Raw genomic sequence first — 19,875 nt, forward strand, 5'->3', positions numbered from 1 at the left:
TTACACCTGTAATCAGTTGGGCATTGAGGCACACCTCACGTGGCTGTCCCTAGTTACCTGATAGACCACCCTCACACCACAAAAAGGAGACCCCCATACTGTAAAATAAGTTTGATTTTGTTCTTGCCCTACTAATCCTTTTATGAATATTTCATTGCTTTACATGAGAATAGAATCACAAACATTGTATAGATGACCTTTTTATGCCAAGAACCCCCTAGGGACAAGAAGTTTGCGTTGAGTATCCTCAAAGAAGCCACCGTGATAAATGCTAACAAAATAAAGCTATTGTCACTCCGCTGTCATAGTCTCTGTTCTAAGCCTCTGACAGAAAGAATAGCACAGCATGCAGCTCTAATCTTCCTGTCAAAATGACAGACACCATATTTGAACCCATGATGGATGACTATTACTTTTTAAATTGCATTCCACCCATCAAACATACTGAAGAATACAGCGCCACATACCTCTTACCTCTTCCTCATCGTCCTAATTCACTCTACTGTTTTCTACTTTTTCCATCATTCTTCCCACCTGAACACCCCAATTTTTGTGCCCACTGTGATCCCCAATACCATACTGCAGAAACAGATAGTTCCCCTGAAAATAATAGTACCACTCAGATAGTGCCCTCTTCAATAATTGCTGGCAGCGCCCTAAAAAATTATTGTGCCCAGCAAATCTGACAGTAGTAGTGCTGCAAACATAGTATCCCCCCAAGATAATTGTGCTAAGCTGATACTGTGCCAGGGTGCCCCGAAAATCCCCACCAATAGCTCTCTCCTTTAGTGCCTTTAGTGGTAATAGTGCCCCCAGTAGTTGTAATGTCCCTAATTGTTCCCCTAGATGTATTAGTACTGTCAGCGCAATTCATGCTCTTTCCTTCTTCTTTGTGTGGTGCCAAATCAATTAGAAGTATTAGTATGTGCATGCCATGCAGCTTTCATAATGAGACCAGACACACTAGGTGGTTTCATGAAAGCATCTTCTCGTCTTCCCTGAGCCATGGTAGAAGAGCCGCACTTTATTCACATTACATTGACTTAAATAGCAGACATGACATCACAAAAGGGGTGTTCCTTAAGAAGAGACTATTGGCTCCTTAACCTGATAGGAGTGGTTTCAGGATCTTTAACTGAGTTCATAGGTATATTTGAAAACTTCAATGTAATCCCCTCTTCCCCCTCCCTTATTGACCTTCTAATACATATGGTTTGCGGCCATCTAGTGGACAAAAATGTGTACTACAGAATGTTCACATTATATATGTATAGAGTAATAAATCCATCTCTCACAAATCCCTCCTTTTGCGGGAAATAGACCAAAGGTGAACAGGCAAAGTGAGGTACTCTCCCAACCCCCTAAACCGCGAAGAGCTGGACTTTCACCAGGTCCCCTCAACTCCCTCCCAGGTTTGCCTTCAACCTTGTCCTATTTACCCCGCAACCATCAACAAGGTTTTATTACTTAGGATGGAATCATCTTTGTCTTTGACAGGCGGCACAGCACATATATTTAGTGTGGGCATTGGATGTATTATACATTTTTAAAAACAAATTTCCTAAAATGGAGAACTATATAACAGCCTCTGTTAAAAACCAAATTCTAATAACATTGTAGTCACTGAATCAGTTCCCAAAACATTATTCTGGCCATGATGTGATTTAATTTCAGAATTTTTCCCATCAGTTCATTTGATAAAGTCCATCAATTTCCTCAGATCCTTGGTGATCCTTCCATCAGTTTCTTCAGATCCTTGGTGATCCTTCCATCAGGGCAGTGTTGTCCGGGTGTAGATGCAGCAGTTCCTGTAGACCCCTCCTTTTTCTGCTGTCAAGGACCAGTCAGTTCTGTAGAGTCATCACTGGAAAAGAGCTCAGTTGTTCCTCTATTCTCTTCACAGCATCACAGATATAATTCACAAATCTCTGTTGATGACAATAGAGATGTTAATCCAATCAATTTTTTTTATTTTTTTACTACTAATCATGGGAATTAATGACTCAAATCCTGCAGCTACCTGACTTTTAGCTTTAAATTCGTCAGAGACTCTTCTACAGACTCCTATAGCATCTATGTATCCATGTGAGTCAAAGGATGTAGGGAGCGACCTTCTTAGGCTACTTTCACACTAGCGTCGGGGCTCCGCTTGTGAGCTCCGGTCTCACAAGCGGCCCCGAACGCATCCGTCCAGCTAAGTACCTATGCATTCTGAGTGGACGCGGATCCGCTCAGTATGCATCAGTCTGGCAGCGTTCAGCCTCCGCTCAGCAGGCGGACACCGAACGCTGCTTGCAGCGTTCGGGTGTTCGCCTGGCAGTGCGGAGGCAAATGGATCCGTCCAGACTTATTGCATATTGTAAGATGGATTTTACCCTTTTTTTTTTTTTCTATTTACTAGATTAGCTGCAATTTTGAACCACACTTAAGAGGAAATGTCTACATCCAGTACCAAACGTAAGTATTTATTTCACTTTGTGTTTGTTTTTTATTCATTTATTCCTAACCTGATTAGGTAGAATAGCGCATACTCAGTGGTAGTGATGGGTTCAGTATTCTAGTCCAAGTGATCTTGAATATGTCCCGTAAACTTAAATGCCCCAACCTCTAAAATTAATACTCGCTTCCCTACCTCCATTCCTACGATGGACAGAGCTCATCCCTCAGCGCAGGCCTCTTCTGGCGTGTGCTGTCTATGGCATACATCGGGCGCGATGATGTCACTGCTGGTGACAGTGGCCGCAGAGTGAATGGTGGAGCAGGGAGCTGACGGCTTTCACCGTTGTATTCAACTGCGGACTCCATGACTGCGGACTGCAAAATGGCCTCACTCCAGACAGCTGTAGGAGATAAGACCCTTTACTATGTGGCTATGGCAACAAATACTAAGTGTCTGTGTTATTTGTACAGGTCTGTTTTCACTATTTTTATATCTTTTTATGTTTTAGGGAAGAAGAGTGTTTTCAGGCCCTTTCGCAGTTTAATGGCCGTTGGTACGCAGGTCGCCAGCTTCAATGTGAATTGTCACCAGTCACTAAATGGAAATCTGCTATATGTGGTAAGAAGTTACTGAGGGTCGCTATGGTGCTTTTATGGCCTCACGCACACCACCGTATTTTGTTTCCTTGTCCGTTCCGTTTTTTTTTTGCTGATAGGATGCGGACCAATTCATTTCAATGGGTCTGCAAAAAATGCGGACAGCACACCGTGTGCTGTCCGCATCAGTATGTCCGTTCCGTAGCCCCACCCAAAAAATTGTGCATGTCCCTATTTATTTATTTTTTTCTAGTTTGCGGACAAGTATCGGCATTATTACAATGAATCCGTGGGAAAAAAAACGGATGCCATACGGACGTCATCTGTTTTTTTTTTTTTGCAGACCGCGAAACACATATGGTCGTGTGCATGAGGCCTAAGTGCTTAAACTCTGCCAGTTATGCATCATTTTTTGACCTCAGTTGCTTGAGATTTTACTTTAAAGGGGTTGGCCCACCTCACTACAGCTGTTGTGAAACTACAACTCCCAGCATGCACACCTATTTGCCTGTTCTTGTAACTCTTAGAAGTGAAAGAAGGATTCTGGGAATTGTAGTTGCAGAACAGCTGGAGTGCCGGAGGTTGCTGATCCCTGTGCTAGGATATGCCACCAATATCAGGTAGGGGTCCCCAAAGTGAATTAAGGCACATTGCACTTCTATGGGATTTCCAGAAATAGCTGAGCACGTTCACGTAGCTTTTTTCAGAACCCCCATAGAAGTGAACAGAGAGCACGTTGTGCATGCTCGGTGCACTTTCCTTCACTTTTGGGGCCCTGTTCTAGAGAGAGATTCGGGCCTCGGAGGTTGCACCTAGAGATATGCCACCAAGGTGTGAGATGGGCCAACCCCTAGTCCACTCACCCCACCAATAAATGAAGGTGACATATATTTTCCTATCGCCCATGACAGCACCACCGGAGAGAGGAGGATCCGCCCCACAGAGACAGGAAACCTGCAGAATAAAACGGGCGGGCATACTCCTCCTCTTCAGTGTGGTTTCCTGTCTCTGGTGGGAAGCCTGCAGCATGGATGCAACAAGATCCCTCTCTCTGGTGGCGCTCCGCTACTGACCTGCGGTCCCTGGAAGTTGGCGGCATCGAGGTGCGCTGAGGGCCGAGCAGAGGCACAGCTGAACTCCGGAGGGGGTACTCAGTGTGCTGGAGCTGGGGAAAGCCGGCACCTCCATGGAGGTGCCGCGAAGATTGAACGCCGGCCACCAGGGGGAGGAAGAGGAGCGGCTTCGGCAGTGAGTGCCGGATAGCGCTCCTGTAGTCATGTGACCAGCGTAAGCGTCGGCGGTGACGTTATCTGCCTGCGCCCTAGGAGAAGGAGCGCGATTGTCGTTGCCGGTGTCTGTTTACGACCTGGCTGAGCTGCCTGCAATGGAGGAAGACAAGCCCTCTGAGGAGCCTGCTGTCCCTCCTGCTCCGGTACCTCTAAAGGGGTGAGTGTGAGTCTTATGACCTAGATACTCTTATACTGATAGGCATTACTGTTTATTTACAGGTTAAGCCTAGGAAAGTGGTGGCCAAAAGAATAATAGAGAATGTGTTTTGTGTAAAGTGGGGTTTCCCTCCGGCGGGAAAAAATGTGCCAGACCTGTATAGACAAAATGGTGGCAGAAGAATCTCCTTCCTTTTTTAAATGTCTACAGGCTGTGGTTCGGTCAGAGGTTAACTCCTCCTTAAACCGCTAAAAAGGAACAGAGGCCTATTCGTAAAGAGACCCGGCGAAATCCAGGAGGATTTTCCTTCTTCAGTAATTGAACTTTCTGATATCTCATATCATCTCTCTCCTGATGAGGAAGAAGGCCAGGGGTGGAGACCGTGTTTCCCTGTGGAAGATACGGAGAAGCTTTTAAGAGGCCTTTCGTTCTACTATAGAGGGAGGCATCAACTTCATCTTTTAGGCCCAGTATAGCCTCCACCTGTACTGCCCGTTCCTTAATTGTTTGGCTGTCTGAATTAGAAACTCAGCTAAAAAACAGGAGTTCCCGTGAGGAGATTCTGGCCTCCCTCCCTACAAAAAAAAAAAAAAAAAAAAAAAAAGCAGCTGACTTTTTGGCGGATGCGTCTACTGACTCGGTCAGACTAGCCGCTAAGTCAGCAGCCCTATCCAATTCGGCTCGGTGAGCACTGTGGATAAAAAATTGGAGTGGCGATACTGCCTCCAAGACAAAGCTCTGCGGAGTTCCGTGTGAGGGGGAGTACCTCTTTGGTCCTAGTTTAGATGACCTCCTGCATAAGGCGGCTGTCAAAAAGAGAAAGTTTCCCGGATTTCAGAGCTCTTTCCCCAGTAAAAGCAGGTTTAGTCGCTTCTTTCGTCCCTTTAAGAGAAACCAGGAACAAGATAGAAAACCTAGAGAAGACCGGTTTAGGGGTCAAAGGAAGAGCAGGAATTTTTTCTTTGGCCAGCCCTCCTCGGATAAAAAGAAGTCAGGCCAACAATGACGCCAGCACTCCGGTAGGGGGCAGACTGAAGGATTGCGCATTAGAATGGAGGAAGATTCCTTGAGCCCTTGGGTACTAGATACCATATCCAGAGGCCTTTATCTGGAATTCCTTCAGTCTCCTCCTGCCAGATTCTTACCCACCGTAGTTCCTTGTTCCATGCAAGGAAGATCCATCAGGGAAAAAGAGGTGTTAAAATTAGTAGAAAAATCCGTTTTAATCCCGGTATTGGAAGAGGAAAAGGGTTCTATTCACCGCTTTTTCTGGTCAAAAACAAAACAGACGGTTCCTGGAGAACCATTATAAATCTAAAGAGATCCCGTCCACTAAGAAACAGGTGTTCCTGGGCTTAATTTTGGACTCTTCTCTCCAGAGATGTTTTTTGCCTATAGAGAAGATACAGACCGTTCAAAGCAAGATTACAAGTCTAACCCAAAGACCGGTGACCTCCATAAGGAAGGCAATGTCAGTCCTGGGCTCCCTCACGTCCTGTATTCCAGCAGTAAGGTGGGCACAAGTTCATTCCAGGGCCTTACAGTGGGAGATTGTGGCCAGTTGGGAGACGAGCAAATCACTGGACGCCAGTTTGGAAGTCTCTTCCCAGACTATCCAGGAACTAGCCTGGTGGCTAGAAAAAGAAAATCTCACAAAGGGGGCCCCGTGGAAGATCGAAAATTTGGTTGCCTGACTACGGACGCAAGTCCTTGGGGGTGGGGGCCCACATTCAAGGTTCTTCCTGTCAGGGCCGTTGGAATTCCCTTCAGAGAATTCAATCCTCAGATCTAAAGGAACTGATGGCGGTAGGCTTAGCTATGAGGAATTCACTTTCAAAAATAAAAGGAAGGAATTTAAGAATTCTTTCAGACAACAGGACGGTAGTATCCTATTTAAACAAACAAGAAGGAACGAGATGCAGTATCAGAGATCCGGGTTATCCTGAACAGGTTAGGGTGGATAATAAACGAGGAGAGGTCAAGACCCCGTCCATCGAGGAGGCAGACCTTCTTAGGCCTAATACTGGACTCTTCTCTCCAGAAAACCTTCTTACCTACAAGCAAGGTAGTAGTTGTCCAGAACAAGATCCGAAATCTAACCTGGAGACCGGTTACTTCAGTAAGGACAGCAATGTCGGTCCTCGGCTCCCTCACATCCTGTATTCTGGGAGTAAGGTGGGCTCAGCTGCACTCCAGAGCTTTACAGTGGGAAATCCTGTCTGCTTGGAAGGAAAGCCGGTCCTTAAATGCAAAAATGGAGGTCTCAGTCCAAACTTTACAGAAGCTATCATGGTGGCTGGATACGGAAAATCTCGTCATGGGGATCCCGTGGAAAACGGGCGGATTAGTGTGCCTGACTACAGATGCAAGCCCTTGGGGGTGGGGTGCCCACATTCAAGGAACTTCCTTCCAGGGTCGTTGGGACCCCCTATAAAAAGTAGAGTCCTCCAACCTGAAAGAATTGATGGCAGTCGGCCTTGCGATGAGGGCCTCCCTTCCGAAGATAAAAGGGAAGGACCTAAGGATCCTTTCGGACAACAGGACTGTAGTCTCCTATTTGAACAGGCAGGGAGGGACAAGATGCAGGGCTCTTATGGAGGAAGCTTATGTCACTCTGAGTCTGGCAGAAAGGGTATGCACCTCGATTTCAGCAGTCCACATCAGAGGGGTAGAGAACAGACAGGCGGATTTTCTGAACCGTCATACCCTGTCCCAGGGGGAATGGTCCCTAGACCCCATGGTTTTCCAGAGGATAGTAGATCTTTGGGGGTTCCCCGAAATCGACTTATTTGCCACGTATTCAAACAAGAAGGTGGCCAAATTCTATTCCCTAAGCAGAGCGAGATCCCCCTGTGGGATAGACGCCCTGACACAGGAGTGGAATTTCCGCCTGGCTTATGCCTTTCCCCCTCTTCCCCTGATTCCCCGAGTTTTACGGAGAATCAGGGAGGAGCGGGCCACAGTGATCCTGATTGCGCCCTTCTGGCCCAGGAGGTCCTGGTTCTCGGGACTCCGAACCATGTCGATTGCCGATCCCTGGGTGCTTCCGACGGTCCGGGGCTTTCTGAGCCAGGGACCTGTGAGACATCCAGCTGTAGACAGCCTACATTTAACAGCCTGGATTTTGAAAGGTGGTTATTAGAAAAGGAAGGGTTCTCTAATGCCTTGGTTTCTACCCTGCTAAAAAGTAAAAAGGAGGTTACTATAAAGATCTATAGCAGAGTTTGGCACAAGTTCTTAAATTTTGCCCAGATCCAGTTAAGGAGCCTACCTAGGGTTGCTCCCTTGCATTCTATTTTTGAGTTTCTCCAGAAAGGTCTAGAGATGGGTCTATCAGTCAGTACCCTGAGAGTTCAGGTCTCTGACCTGTCGATTCTTTTTAATCAGAACATAGCTAGTAGCCCTTGGGTTGCCAGGTTTTTTTTAGAGCTGTGGAGAGGTCTTCCTTGACTTCTGCTTGGAGGATTGCTGAGATCCAGGCCATCTCCATCAACCCTCCGTATACCTTGATTCTAGAGGACAAAGTTATCATCCGTCCTGACCCGGCTTTTTTTCCAAAAGTCGCCCGCTCTCAGGAGATTGTTCTTCCCACTCTCTGTCAAAATCCTTCCTCTGAGGAAGAAGAATCTCTCCACTGTCTGGATGTCAAGAGAGCTCTTTTGGCCTATCTATCCTCTACCTCTTCCTGGCGGAAATCTTCCTCACTCTTCTTACAGTTTCAAGGGAGAAACAAAGGTTCTGCTGCCTCAAAGAGTTCTATATCTCGGTGGGTCGTGTCAGCCATCTCCTTATCCTACCTTTCATCGGGGTTGTCTCCCCCGGGGGGCCTAAGGGCCCACTCGACCAGGGCGGTGGCTGCTTCCTGGGCTGAGAGGTCTTCTGTTCCAATGGAGAAAATTTGTGAGGCAGCGACCTGGTCTTCCCCTTTGACCTTTTTTAGGCACTATAGGTTGGACTTGAACTCTTCTGGTGATCCTTCCTTTGGTAAAGGGGTTCTTCTTTCTACTTCCCACCCTTATGGATTACTCTAGTAAATCTCCGGTGGTGCTGTCATGGGCGATAGGAAAAAATGGTATTACTTACCGGTAATTTGATTTTACAGAGCCCATGACAGCACCCTGGGTTTCCCTCCCTGGTGGTTCTTCCTTATTACACGGGTGTTGCAAAAAAAAAAAAAAAAAAAAAAAAAAAAAAGAATATATAATATATGTTCCCTGTATACAAATTGCATGTCTAATTCATGTGGCGGCCTTCCTCCGATACTTGGAAAACTCACTGAAGAGGAGGAGTATGCCCGCCCGTTTTATTCTGCAGGTTTCCTGTCTCTGTGGGGCGGATCCTCCTCTCTCCGGTGGTGCTGTCATGGGCTCTGTAAAATCAAATTACCGGTAAGTAATACCATTTTTCCAGTATTAAACAGCTTATAATTTTGATTCGTAGTAATATTTAGGAGACCTTATTAGTAATTTTTTTTTTTTTGTAGGGTTATTTGAAAGGCAAAAATGTCCCCGTGGCAAGCATTGCAATTTTCTGCATGTCTTCAGGAATCCAAATAACGAATTCTGGGAGGCCAATAGGGACCTAAATATGTCACCAGATAGGAGTAACCACAGTGAAAGGAGGGATCGGTCAAGTCGATATGAAGACCATGGGATGTCCAGGAGATACCACAGCCCCAGCCCAGACTTCAAGAGGAATGGAGATTCTAGCAGGAGAAAAAAGATTCACCACAAGAGCAAGAAGAAGAAGCATCGCTCACGCAGCTCGAGAAGCCGGAGAAGGTCACGCAGCAGGAGCAGAAAGAAACGCAAGCATAAGAGTCGCAGTCGTAGTTCCTCTAGATCTAGATCCAGAAGCAGAAGCAAAAGTTCTTCCAGGTCAAAAAGTCAGAGCAGAAAGAGCAGAAGCAGATCTAGATCCAGGAGCCGTGGCAGAAGGCGGTCAAAGAGCAGAGAGCGGAGTCCACAAAGCCCCTTAATGCAGAAGTAGAATTCTGACCAGGTATATGGCTCGTGCACAATTCACCTGAGCAAATGTCTCCTATGAACTAAAATATTCATTGTCAGGATGCATGCACTCACTGTATTATGGCCCCCACAATACCACAACCATTTAAGTCTACCTACCCATATAGTACTTCCAAAAAGAACCAACTCCAAACGTTACTTGGAAGTATTTGGGAGATTTAAATGCAGCATGCTCTAGGTGAGGCGTTTATTCCCATTTTCTCATAGACAACCATTGTTGAAGAACTGCAAGTGCCAGTGTGTGCTGCATTGTGTAAGGGCTCATTCACACGACCGTAAGAATGAGTCCGCATCCGTTCCACAATTCTGCGGAATGGGTATGGAGCCATTAATTTCAATGCGGCCGCAAAAGATGCAGACAGCACACCATGTGCTGTTCGCATCCGTTATTCTGTGGCCCCGCAAAAAATATAGAGCGGGTCCTATTCTTGTCCGGAATCATGGTCAACAATAGGCATTTCTATAATGGGCCGCCCGCTCGGGCCGGACCGCAAAACACAGCGCGGTCGTGTGAATGTATAATTTTTTTTTTTATATATTTGGACCTCGTGTGAATGTACCCTTACGGTGTGTTTGCGTTAATTTTTTTTTTTTTACCAATACACTTTCCCCCTACTGCCGTATGGAGGAATTGGCATCACGTAGGGGGTACATATTTTGCTATTTAAAAACACAAGATGTGAAAAAAGGCCATAAAAACCCACCAAAAAGGCTGCAAAAAATGCACAGGCAATTTGGATTTTTCTTGAGGGGGGGGGGGGACAGAAAATGCCATGACAAACACTGTGCCAACCCCCTGAAAGATTCACAAATGTCTTTATAATATGCTATAGTCATCCATTTGTTACTGTTGCTTTGTATAGCAGATATGGGAACGTTTCTCAGGGGTCTCACTTCACTTGCCACTTTGTCTCCTTATCTGCGGAGACAACTACATGGGGGTGTCCTGCATGGTGTGGGACAGACCACTGTACAGAGATAAGGAAGGGTTAACTGAGGTTCTGTCATACACTGAGCAAAATTATAAATGCAACACTTTCGGTTTTGCTCCCATTTTGCATGAGCTGAACTCAAAGATCTGAAACATTTTCTACACAGAAGACCCATTACTCTCAAATATTATTATTACAAATCTGTCTAAGGGCTCTTTCACACTTGCGTTGTTCTGTTCCGGCATAGAGTTCCGTCGTCGGGGCTCTATGCCGGAAGAATCCTAATCAGGATTATCCCCATGCATTCTGAATGGAGAGAAATCTGTTCAGGATGCATCAGGATGCCTTCAGTTCAGGACCGGAACGTTTTTTGGCCGGAGAAAATACTGCAGCATGCTGCGCTTTTTGCTCCGGTCAAAAATCCTGAACACTTGCTGCAAGGCCGGATCCGGAATTAATGCCCATTGAAAGGCATTAATCCGGATCCGGCCTCAAGCTAAACGTCGTTTCGGCGCATTACCGGATCCAACGTTTAGCTTTTTCTGAATGGTTACCATGGCTCCCAGGACACTAAAGTCCTGTTTGCCATGGTAAAGTGTAGTGGGGAGCGGGGGAGCAGTATACTTACCGTCCGTGCGGCTCCCGGGGCGCTTCAGAGTGACGTCAGGGCGCCCCACGCACATGGATGACGTGATCGCATGGATCACGTCATCCATGCGCATGGGGCGCTCTGACGTCATTCTGGAGCGCCCCGGGAGCCGCACGGGCTGTAAGTATACTGCTCCCCCGCTCCCCACTACTACTATGGCAACCAGGACTTTAATAGCGTCCTGGGAGCCATGGTAACACTGAAAGCATTTTTCGGAGATCCGTCTTCAAATGCTTTCAGTTCACTTGCGGTGTTATGGATCCGGCTGGCACCTCCGGCAAATGGAGTGCACGACTGATCCGGACAACGCAAGTGTGCATGAGGCCTAAATCTGTGTTAGTGAGCACTTCTCCTTTGCCGAGATAATCCATCCCAACTCACAGGTGTGGCATATCAAGGTGCTGATTAGCCAGCATGAATATTGCACCGGTGTGCCTTAGACTGTGCACAATAAAAGGCCACTCTGAAATGTGCAGTTTGATCACACAGCACAATGCCACAGATGTTGCAACGTTTGAGGGAGCGTGCAATTGGCATGCTGACTGCAGGAATGTCTATCAGAGCTGTTGCCCGTGCAATGAATGTTCATTTTCTCCAAAGGCGTTTCAGAGAATTCGGCAGTACATCCAACCGGCCTCACAACCGCAGACCACTTGTAACCACACCAGCCCAGGACCTCCACATCCAGCATGTTCACCTCCATGATCATCTGAGACCAGCCACCCTGACAGCTGCAGCAACAATCAGTTTGCATAACCAAAGAATTTCTGCACAAACTGTCAGAAACCGTCTCAGGGAAGCTCATCTGCATGCTCATATTCCTGACTGCAGTTCGTTGTCGTAACCGACTTGAGTGGGCAAATGCTCACATTCAATGGCGTCTGGCACGTTGAAGAGGCGTTCTGTTCACGGATGAGTCCTGGTTTTCACTAGTCAGGGCAGATGGCAGACAGCGTGTGTGGGTGAGCGGTTTTCTGATGTCAACGCTGTGGATGGAGTGGCCCATGGTGACGGTGGGGTTATGGTATGGGCAGGCGTATGTTATGGACAATGAACACAGGTGCATTTTATTGATGGCATTTTGAATGCACAGAGATACCGTGACGAGATCCTGAGGCCTATTGTTGTGCCATGAACATCACATGTTGCAGCATGATAATGCACGGCCTCATATTGCAAGGATCTGTACACAATTCCTGGAAAAACATCCCAGTTCTTTCATGGCCAGCATACTCAGCGGACATGTCCCCCATTGAGCATGTTTGGGATGCTCTGGATCGGTGTATACGACAGCGTGTTCCAGTTCCTGCCAATATTCTGCAACTTCGCACAGATATTGAAGAGCAGTGGACCAACATTTCACAGGTCACAATCAACAACCTGATCCTTTCTATGTGACGGAGATGTGTTACACTGCGTGAGGCAAATGGGGGCCACACCAGATACTGACTGGTTTTCTGCCTCTGTGAGGTGGGATGGATTATCTCGGCAAAGGAGAAGCGCTCACTAACACAGATTTAGACAGATTTGTGAACGATATTTGAGAGTAATGGGTCTTTTGTGTATGTAGAAAATGTTTCATATCTTTGAGTTTAGCTCATGCAAAATGGGAGTAAAAACCAAAAGTGTTGCGTTTATAATTTTGCTCGGTGTATTTTTCCTGCTATGCAATGCTGTGCAAAGTAAAGTGACATCGATTACTTGGTTTTTAGTTATTCCTTGGTACAAACATTTGTCCAAGGCGTAAGGCTGGTTTCCCTTTCAGACACACCTTATTTTGGTCCTAAAGAATAGCAGGGCTTTCCTTTTGGTCTCTGGGCACAGTGGCCCAGAATTAGGAATATGTCTGCATCTAGAATCTAAAAAGTGCCGCAGTTTAGCGCACACTTTTTTTTTTCTGACGTGCTTGGAAAGGGGCAGGGCTTGGCAAGAGTGGTGGAGCATTGCAGGTAAGAGGGCAGGCTTAAAGGGGTTCAGCTGGACATATCCCCATCTTCACCCATCTGATATAAGCATTTTCTCGCCCATATTCCTTGGGGGACACAGGAAACCATGGGTATAGCTCTGCTCCCTAGGAGGCGTGACACTAAGCGAAAGCTGTAAGCCCCTCCTCCATCAGCTATACCCTTCAGCCTGGAGAAGAGACTGCCAGTTTTTGCTTAGTGTCCAAGGAGGCAAGACACCCCCTGCTTATGCAGGGTTGTTATCCTATGATTTTTATTTTTTACGTATTTGTTGTTTTTAACTCGGTTTTTTTCTACCTACAGGGACAACAGAGGCGCATTAGACCCCTCTGTTTCTCCCGGGGTTGAGTTGCGCCAGTGCCGGTAATTCCGCACTGCCGCCTCCCCCACAGAAGACAAGGTGGACCAGGGCAGCCTCGCTCCCCTGCGTCCCGCCAGCTCAGGGTCGCCCGCACGCCAAGTCCCTCCCCCGGCTTCCTGCCACCGCGGTGCCAGGAGCTGAAGGGGCGACCCCGCTGGATGGACTGAGGGCGAAGACAGCGTATGGTGAGAGTGGCTGCTCCAGCCTCCCCTTCCTCCCTCCCACCGCTGCTACCAACATGGCCACTGTTACATGACCACTGCAAACCCCCCCCCCCCCCCCCCCCCCGCCCCCCCCCGCATATCGGGACGTTACCGGGCATAGTTGGAGGGCAGTCTATCTGGGCAAGTCCTAGAACGCTGCCTTACAGGGGACGGCTGCAGACTTGCAAGCCGTCTGCTACATCTAGGCGCGGTGGGAGCCGTTCTCCTGGCATGAACGGCGCCATGTCATGGCCGGCACTTCAACATCCTTGGGGGTTAAAATCATTTTGCCGCGCGCGCGCGGCTCTGCTTCGGCTTCAGCGCGGCAGAGGGGGGGCGGAGCTTCCTTACACATTCAGCTCCGTGCTGCTGCGCTCCGCTACTTCCGGGTTCATCTCTCTGCCGTGCGATCCTGAAGCCTTTCAGCTCCGTGCTGCTGCCTCTCCTCCACAGCCTCCTCAGTCTGTTCCCCTTACAGCTGCCGCTTGTATCATCGGGTCTGGTAGGACTGTTTAACCCCCTCCGTGCCACAGTACTGTTGCTTTAAAGTGCAACATCTTTCCACCATGTCAGACCCTTCTGCAGCCGCCAAGCCATGGTACCATGCCTGTACCGCTTGTAGGGAACCCTTTCCCCGGGGGCAGTCTGATCCGCACTGTACTGCATGCCGAGCTCCACCGCAGCCTCAGTCGCCCGCTGTGTCGCTCCCTGCTTCCTCTGACCCGCCTGACTGGGCTAGATCCCTGTCCCAGGCCGTGGAAAGCCTCACTCATGTCGTGGGCCGCCTAATAGACAGGCCACCTACCCCGCAGGACGCCACTCTGACTGTCGCGCCCTCCGGGTCCACTGCTTCTGCCGCTGCAGCGGGTTCATCCTCTCCTAGTGACCCCTCCCGAGCTAGGCACTCTCAGAAGCGTATTAGAGTAGAGCGAGCCTCCTCCTCGGATGCCTCCCTCTCCCCGCCACGCGTGCGCACCCAGACGAGCCTCTCCTCTCCAAAGGATTCGCTCTCTGAAGGTGAATTGGCGGCTTCAGATTTGGAAATGGACTCGGCCCTGCCGTCCAAGCTAGCCTCAGCGATGGCTCAACTCATCTCTGATATACGTGACACCTTTAAGGTGCAAGATGACCCCCCTAGCTCGGACGCAGCTAGCGTCTCCTTTATCAGACCCAGGCAGGCCTCAAAAGTCTTTCCAATCCACTCTGATTTCTCCTCCGTGGTGTCTAAGGCTTGGGCTCGCCCGGACGCCCGTTTTGTCACAAAGAAGCTGGACATTTGCTATCCTTTTCCAGCCGATGTCGTGGCCACCTGGTCTTCCCCACCCAAGGTAGACCCCCCTGTGGCCCGGCTGTCAAAGAACACGGCCATCCCTGTTCCCGACGGGTCCTCTCTTCAGTCAGCGGAGGACCGTCGCATGGAGACCCTGTCCAAGGGCATTTTTGCTGCCTCCGGTTCTGCCCTCAGACCGGTTTTTGCCTCTGCTTGGGCAGGGAAAGCAATCTCTGCTTGGGGTACGCAGCTGGAACAGGAGTTGGACTCGGACATCCCCATCCAGGACCTACGTTCCTTGGCCCAGCTTATTATTCGGGCCGGGAATTTTGTCTGTGAGGCCTCCCTTGATGCGGGAGCCCTTATTGCGCGCTCCTCCGCCCTGGCAGTTGCCGTCAGGAGGGAGCTCTGGCTGAAGGTCTGGAAAGCGGACGCTGCCTCCAAACGTTCCTTGGCGGGGCTACCGTTTGCGGGTTCCCGCCTTTTCGGGGTCCGCTTAGACGAACTTATTTCAGAGGCCACGGGTGGTAAAAGCACCCATCTTCCTCAACCCCAAGCCAGGGGCGCCCCCCGCGGACGCCCTGGTGCGTCTCGTTTTCGGTCCTCCCGCAGGGCCTCTGGGGCTCCCACCACAGCTGCCGCTTCGGCTCCTCCCCAGGACAAGCGTAGGAAGCCGTTTTTTCGGGCGCAGCCCTCCTGGCGCAAGCCGCAGGCTGCCCGCACACCCGCAGCAAAACAGTCCTCTGCTTGAAGGCGCGCCCCCACCCACCCGGGTGGGGGGCCGGCTCCTCCTTTTCAAGGACGTCTGGATGGCTCACGTCTCCGACGCCTGGGCCCTCGAAATTGTGTCCTCCGGATACAAAATCGAATTTGCATCCTTCCCTCCGGATCGGTTCTTTCGCTCCCGCCCCACGCGAGACCCGAAAGACGCGGCCGCGTTCTCCGCGGCCGTTCAAGCTTTACTGGACAGGGGGGTGATTACCCCCGTTCCTCTAGAGGAAAGATTCCAAGGGTTCTACTCGAACCTCTTTGTAGTTCCCAAGAAGGGAGGTTCGGTGCGGCCCATTTTGGACCTCAAAAAGCTCAACCGTTTTCTCCTCCTTCGACGGTTTCGGATGGAGTCCCTCCGCTCCGCGGTGGCTTCCCTGGAGCAGGGAGATTTCATGTCTTCCATCGATATACAGGATGCCTACCTCCATGTTCCGGTAGCCCAGTGTCACCATCGCTTCCTTCGATTCGCCGTGGGGGATCTCCACTTCCAATTTGTCGCCCTTCCCTTTGGACTGGCAACAGCCCCCCGGGTGTTCACCAAGGTCCTGGCCCCGGTTTTAGCCTTACTCCGTTCCAGGGGTGTTTTTCTGCTACCGTACTTGGACGATATCCTCATCAAGGCTCCGTCCCTTTCTCAAGCGGTTGCCAGCGTGGATCTCACTCTAGAGACTCTGGCGAGGTTTGGTTGGGTCATCAACTTCCCCAAGTCCTCCCTTCCCCCCTCCAGACAACTCGTCTTCCTGGGAATGCTTTTAGACACGGGAACGGCGGAGGTACGTCTTCCCTCGGAAAAACGTCTGATCCTCCGTGGGGCGGTTCGGGGTCTCCTTCTCCACCGTCGACCGTCCTTCCGCTTCTGCATGCGGGTATTGGGGCAGATGGTTGCCTGCTTCGAGGCGATCCCATTTGCGCAGTTTCACTCCCGCCCTCTCCAACGGGCGATCCTCTCCTCCTGGGACAAATCGCCGCAGTCTCTGGATCATCCCTTCCATCTGTCGCCTCCGGTGCGGTCATCTCTCCGCTGGTGGTTACAGTCCCCTCTTCTGGGCAGGTCCTTTCTGCCACTCAACTGGTTGGTGGTTACAACCGATGCCAGTCTCTCGGGCTGGGGAGGCGTGTTTCCTCCCCGATCCGTCCAGGGCATTTGGTCTCCATCGGAGTCCAAACTCTCGATCAATGTCCTGGAACTAAGAGCGGCCCTTCTGTCTCTACGACACTGGACTCATCTGCTGAAGGGTCATCCAGTTCGTGTACAATCAGACAACGCCACGGCCGTGGCGTACATAAACCACCAGGGGGGCACTCGCAGCGCTGCAGCGATGCGGGAGGTCACCAGCATTCTCCGTTGGGCGGAAGCCCACGTCCCGGCCCTATCTGCAATTTTTATTCCAGGGGTGGACAATTGGGCGGCGGACTTCCTCAGTCGCACCACCGTCGACCCCGGCGAGTGGTCTCTTCACCCGGAGGTATTCGAGGCCATTTGCCTTCGTTGGGGCATTCCGGACGTGGACCTCACAAGGTCCTTCGGAAGATCGCGGCGGAAGGCGTCTCGGTGATTCTGGTCGCTCCGGACTGGCCCCGCCGGTCTTGGTATGCCGACCTCATGCTGCTCCTGGCAGACGCGCCCTGGCCACTGCCCGCCAGGGAAGATCTTCTCTCTCAGGGACCGATCTTCCACCCGCGTTTAGGGTCCCTACGTTTGACGGCGTGGTTGTTGAGACCACCGTCCTGACACGTAGGGGTTTTTCTGCGGATGTCGTCCGCACCATGATCCGCGCCCGTAAGCCGTCCTCTTCTAGGATCTATTATAGGACCTGGAGGACTTTTTTGGGGTTCTGTACCGATCTGGGGATTCCTCCGCTCCGCTTTTCTCTCCCCACCGTTTTGTCCTTCCTGCAGAGCGGACTGGCCCAAGGTCTAGGCCTTAGTTCTTTGAAGGGTCAGGTATCTGCGCTGTCCATTTTGTTTCAGCGCCCACTGGCCCCCCTTGGTCCTGTCAAGACCTTCCTTCAGGGCGTGGCTCACGCGGTTCCCCCGTATCGCCCTCCGGTACCGCCCTGGGACCTGAACCTGGTTCTCTCAGCGCTCCAGGCTTCTCCTTTCGAGCCTCTGCGGACGGTTTCCTTGCGACTTCTGTCCTGCAAGGTTATTTTCCTTGTAGCCATCACCTCTCTTCGGAGGGTGTCCGAATTGGCTGCACTCTCCTGTCTGGAACCTTTCCTAGTGTTCCACCAGGACAAGGTGGTTCTTCGTCCGGTCCCTTCCTTCCTTCCTAAGGTGGTCTCCGCCTTTCATCTGAACGAGGACATCGTTCTCCCCTCTTTGTGTCCTTCCCCTTCCCATCCGCGGGAGAGGAAGCTTCATCGCCTGGACGTTGTCAGGGCGCTCAAGATTTACCTGGAAGTAACCAGATCTTTCAGGCATACTGACTCGCTCTTTGTGGTCCCGGAAGGGTCGCGCAGAGGGATGGCGGCATCCAAAGTTGCTATCGCTCGTTTTGTCAAGATGGCTGTTACTGAGGCTTATCTCGCCAAGGGCAGGATTCCTCCCCTTGGTGTTACCGCTCACTCCACTAGAGCGGTCGGGGCTTCCTGGGCTCAGAGAAATCGGGCTTCTTCGGAGCAGATTTGCAAGGCGGCCACTTGGTCCTCCTTGCACACCTTCACCAAGTTCTACAGGGTGCATACTCATGCGTCGGCTGACGCTGCTTTAGGCCGTCTGGTGTTGCAGGCGGCAGTTGATTGATGCCTCTGTCGTTGGTTGAGTTTGTTCTGGTCCCTCCCTTCTGGGACTGCTCTGGAACGTCCCATGGTTTCCTGTGTCCCCCAAGGAATATGGGCGAGAAAAGGAGACTTTTGTATTACTTACCAGTAAAGTCTCTTTCTCGCTCTTCCTTGGGGGACACAGCACCCGCCCTTCATTGGGTTACAGTTGTGGTTCCGGCTTGGTTGCCCCCGTTGGGGCTCGACAGTTCTTTTTCCGGTTGGTGGTTATCTTTCACTACTTGGACACGCAACTGGCAGTCTCTTCTCCAGGCTGAAGGGTATAGCTGATGGAGGAGGGGCTTACAGCTTTCGCTTAGTGTCACGCCTCCTAGGGAGCAGAGCTATACCCATGGTTTCCTGTGTCCCCCAAGGAAGAGCGAGAAAGAGACTTTACTGGTAAGTAATACAAAAGTCTCCTTTTTAGGAGATCCAGTGACATACCGGGCTCTCCGTAGTGACTGATAGGCGGAGGCTACTGTCCAGTAGTGAGCCCCTTGAAGTCACTAGCACTAATGGGTGGGCTTTAGCGCTGTGTTAGCCTGTAAAACGGCCCATCAGAGCGGTGACGTCACTGGTGGACAGAAGCCTCTGCCTAGCAGTGTACTAAAGTAAACACCAAAGCTGGATCGCACAGGGCAAGGGAGAGCATCGGAGCATGAAAGAGGGGCCGGAGGGGTGAAAATGGGGATGTGTCTGGGTTCAGCTCTGAACCCGGACACCCCTTTAAGATGCACCACAATTCTGATGTTAGTTTCTGTCTCAATGTAAGCCAACCAACAGTTAGTATAGAGTCAGTGAAGTGTCTATCTCTGCACTACATTTATCATCCAGCCTGAGCCCCTGTGACCTAAGCTTTAGGATTAGCATATCATGGCCACTATGAGCCCCACCTTATGATGTATATGCTGGGCTGATCCCAGTGTATACCCCAAACACATCCACAGGGCTGTTTGGGATGCCGAAAGAATAACCTTTTGACCACTGTTGGGGAGATGCCTGTAAGTGTACGTCTGCTATTGCAAAAAAAAAGTATTGCACATTTATTTATATTTTTTTTAACCAGTAACTACTTTTTGCTTTCCTTGTGTTTTGCATTTACTTCTACTGCATCACAATCTACCTCCAAACCTGCATGTGTGAATCCAGCATGAAACCTTAGTCACGCATCTGTGTCCATTTTCCTTCCATGAAAACATGGTCTGTTTTGCGTACCTGACGATGTCAGACCAGAGTAATGGATGTCTCCACTGAAAAAAATAACTGGATGTCCGAATATTCCCATTGTATTGAATGGATCTGTGTGCAGTCCGTTGAGAATACCTGCCTGTGACTGATGTGTGAATGAGGCCTAATTGTTTCTTCTGGTTTATCGTTCATTTTTAAATGCTGGGTGTCTGAGATCTATTTACTGTGGCTTGGACTTTATGAGCCTGTGAGTCTTTTCAGAAAAA

At 50.0% G+C, this 19,875-nt stretch overlaps 1 protein-coding gene across 1 annotated transcript in view; it reads left to right on the forward strand.

The window, feature by feature from the left end:
- Window positions 1-19,875, forward strand: part of ZRSR2 (zinc finger CCCH-type, RNA binding motif and serine/arginine rich 2) — a 47,279-nt gene that overhangs the window by 25,526 nt on the left and 1,878 nt on the right. The window contains 3 exon segments of the mRNA XM_040423319.1: window positions 2,402-2,457; window positions 2,949-3,058; window positions 8,966-9,483. Coding sequence (XP_040279253.1) covers window positions 2,402-2,457; window positions 2,949-3,058; window positions 8,966-9,471 — 672 coding nt within the window. The 3' untranslated portion in view covers window positions 9,472-9,483.

The sequence above is a fragment of the Bufo bufo genome, chromosome 3 (assembly GCF_905171765.1).
Source record: "Bufo bufo chromosome 3, aBufBuf1.1, whole genome shotgun sequence".
Classification (NCBI taxonomy): domain Eukaryota; kingdom Metazoa; phylum Chordata; class Amphibia; order Anura; family Bufonidae; genus Bufo; species Bufo bufo.